At 61.8% G+C, this 2,041-nt stretch overlaps 1 protein-coding gene across 1 annotated transcript in view; it reads right to left on the bottom strand.

Moving 5' to 3' along the window:
- The window catches only part of GYLTL1B (glycosyltransferase-like 1B), a 6,061-nt gene extending 5,731 nt beyond the window's left edge, over positions 1–330 (bottom strand). The window contains exon 1 of the mRNA XM_010842450.1: positions 316–330. Within this exon, the coding sequence (XP_010840752.1) occupies positions 316–330 (15 nt within the window). The remainder of the gene's footprint in view (positions 1–315) is intronic.
- Positions 331–2,041: the final 1,711 nt, after the last annotated feature.

Raw genomic sequence — 2,041 nt, 5'->3', positions numbered from 1 at the left:
CCTCACCTACTCCAGGGGCGTGGGGTCCCCAACCTTACTCTCTCAGAAGCTGGCTGGGGTGCAGGGAAAGGGGAGGTGGAGGGCAGGCCAGCCCCGTCCAAGCAGGAGCCAGCCCCGCCCCCAACCTGGGTTCAGGTTTCACCTCCGCTTGGCTGAGTCCTAAGGGGCGGGGAGACCCCCCCAGGGGGAGGAGGAGGGGAGGGCTGCCCCGCCCCGCTACCAGGAGCCCCAACACTGGGGAAGGAAATGCGGGAACCCTCAGGGTGGCCAGAGGGCTCGGGGGCAGCCACCCGTGAAGGACCAGTCCAAAACTACCTGCTTTGAGCCCATCCCCCTCTTCCCTGCCCCGTGAACCTTCCCCTGCGGGAGGGGCAGGGTCCCCAGGCCCAGGATCTAAGGAATAGCCAGAATAAGGGAAAGGGAACTGGGCTGGAAGGGCCTAGCGGGGTGGGGGGTTGGAGGGGGGGGGGGGGGGTTCCGGACGACCTGCTCTGGGGGCGGAGGCGGGGCCGGCGGCCAAGACCCGCCCAGGAGCCGCGGAGCACCTGGAGTCCCAGCTTTCCGCCCGGTCTGCTCCACCCCCACTCAGTGCAGGTGGCCTGGCGGCAGAAACCGCCTTGTGAAGGTCCCCTCCTGCCCAGGAGCTGGGCAGGGGCCTCCTCGGCAGAGCCGGGAATCCCCAGCCCTTGCCTAGACAGTCGTGGTTGTGCCAGGCCCCCATCCCCCAGCCTGGATCTCTCTCTGTCTTCTGCCCTGGAGGGATTGGGGGGCGCTCCGGCCGCCAACAACCCATCACCGTTGATGGAGCCGGAGTGCCTGTCCTCTGCTCTAGGCCCTGTGCTGAGGTTCCCCTGCCTTGCAGCAATCAACCCTCAGTCAGTCCTGTGACACCAGCTGGGTTCTTCCTGCAGAGCTGAAGTGACCAGTTAGAAACCCTCCTGAGGCTCTACCCTGCAGAGTGCCGTTCCTCCTTAAGGGCTTCTGTCCCAGCACCTGCCCTTGAGGTTCCTGCTCCTGGATTCTATCAGATTCTCACAAGGTAGGCCTCTCCTTCCACATTCCTTGATTTGTTGTTTTCCTAGTTCTTCTTGCAAGGAAACCTCACTGACTTGTTTATAGCTTGTGTCTCCCCTACAAGGTAGCTGCTCATCGGACTGGGCCTCTAGCACCCAACCAGGGCCTGTGAGTATGTGCTGAACACGGATGGGCTGCAGTGTGACCTGGACAGAGAGGGGTCCAGGCAGTGTCCTTCAGCCCAACTTCCAGCTGTAACAAGTGAGGGTCTGAGAGGCCCCAGCCCGGGAAGAAGCTGTGGCAGAGCAGCCCAGCCTGAGACCACTCCCCTCCTCTGTGAGGCCAGGATGCCTTTCTCTGGGAAATGGGGGTCTGCAAGGAAGGGCTGGCTTTGGGACTTTGGAGGCCAGGGGCAGTGGTTACTATGGAGACTGATGCGGCTCCTCATACATCTGGGAATTGAGCAATGAAGGGAGGTAGGGTCCGCTGATGTGTCTGGAGCTTCGAAACTTCAGTCCCCTGAGCCTCATTTCTAGCCTAGACCTGGGATGAGTGTGAGTGAATCCCTCCCCAGGCCCCTCAGCAGAGACTGCGGAGGAGTGGATAGGGTACCCTGTGAGGGCTTGATCAGGGAGTCTGTGCAGGGAGCTGGGTAGTCAGGTAGTCACTCACGGTACTGGCCCTACTCCTCACTCAAACTATCACTCAGGGGGATATTGAGGTGCTGGGATCCTTGCTGGGCCTGCAAGTGTGGCTGGGTGTGGAGGGGGAAGGGAGATGGGCACGGGCATGTGAAAGAGTGCTGGTCTTCTGGGCCGGAGGCCTCGTCTGGCCTAGCTCTACCCAGGCCTTTCCATGTGACCTTCGACCACCCAGGCCTCTTCTCTGGGCCTCGGTGTCCACCTCGGTATACCTGTTGGACTGGTCTAGCTGTCTTCCCCTGTGGTTCGGGCCAGAGTGAAGGAGACAGGATCAGGTCCAACTTGCCCAAAGGCCCTTCAAAGCCCAGCCCAGGTGACCGAATTCA

Source organism: Bison bison, unplaced genomic scaffold, assembly GCF_000754665.1.
Source record: "Bison bison bison isolate TAMUID 2011002044 unplaced genomic scaffold, Bison_UMD1.0 scf7180017864178, whole genome shotgun sequence".
Classification (NCBI taxonomy): domain Eukaryota; kingdom Metazoa; phylum Chordata; class Mammalia; order Artiodactyla; family Bovidae; genus Bison; species Bison bison.
The sequence above is the reverse complement of the archived record's forward strand: the minus strand, read 5'-3'. Positions and strand labels throughout refer to the sequence as shown.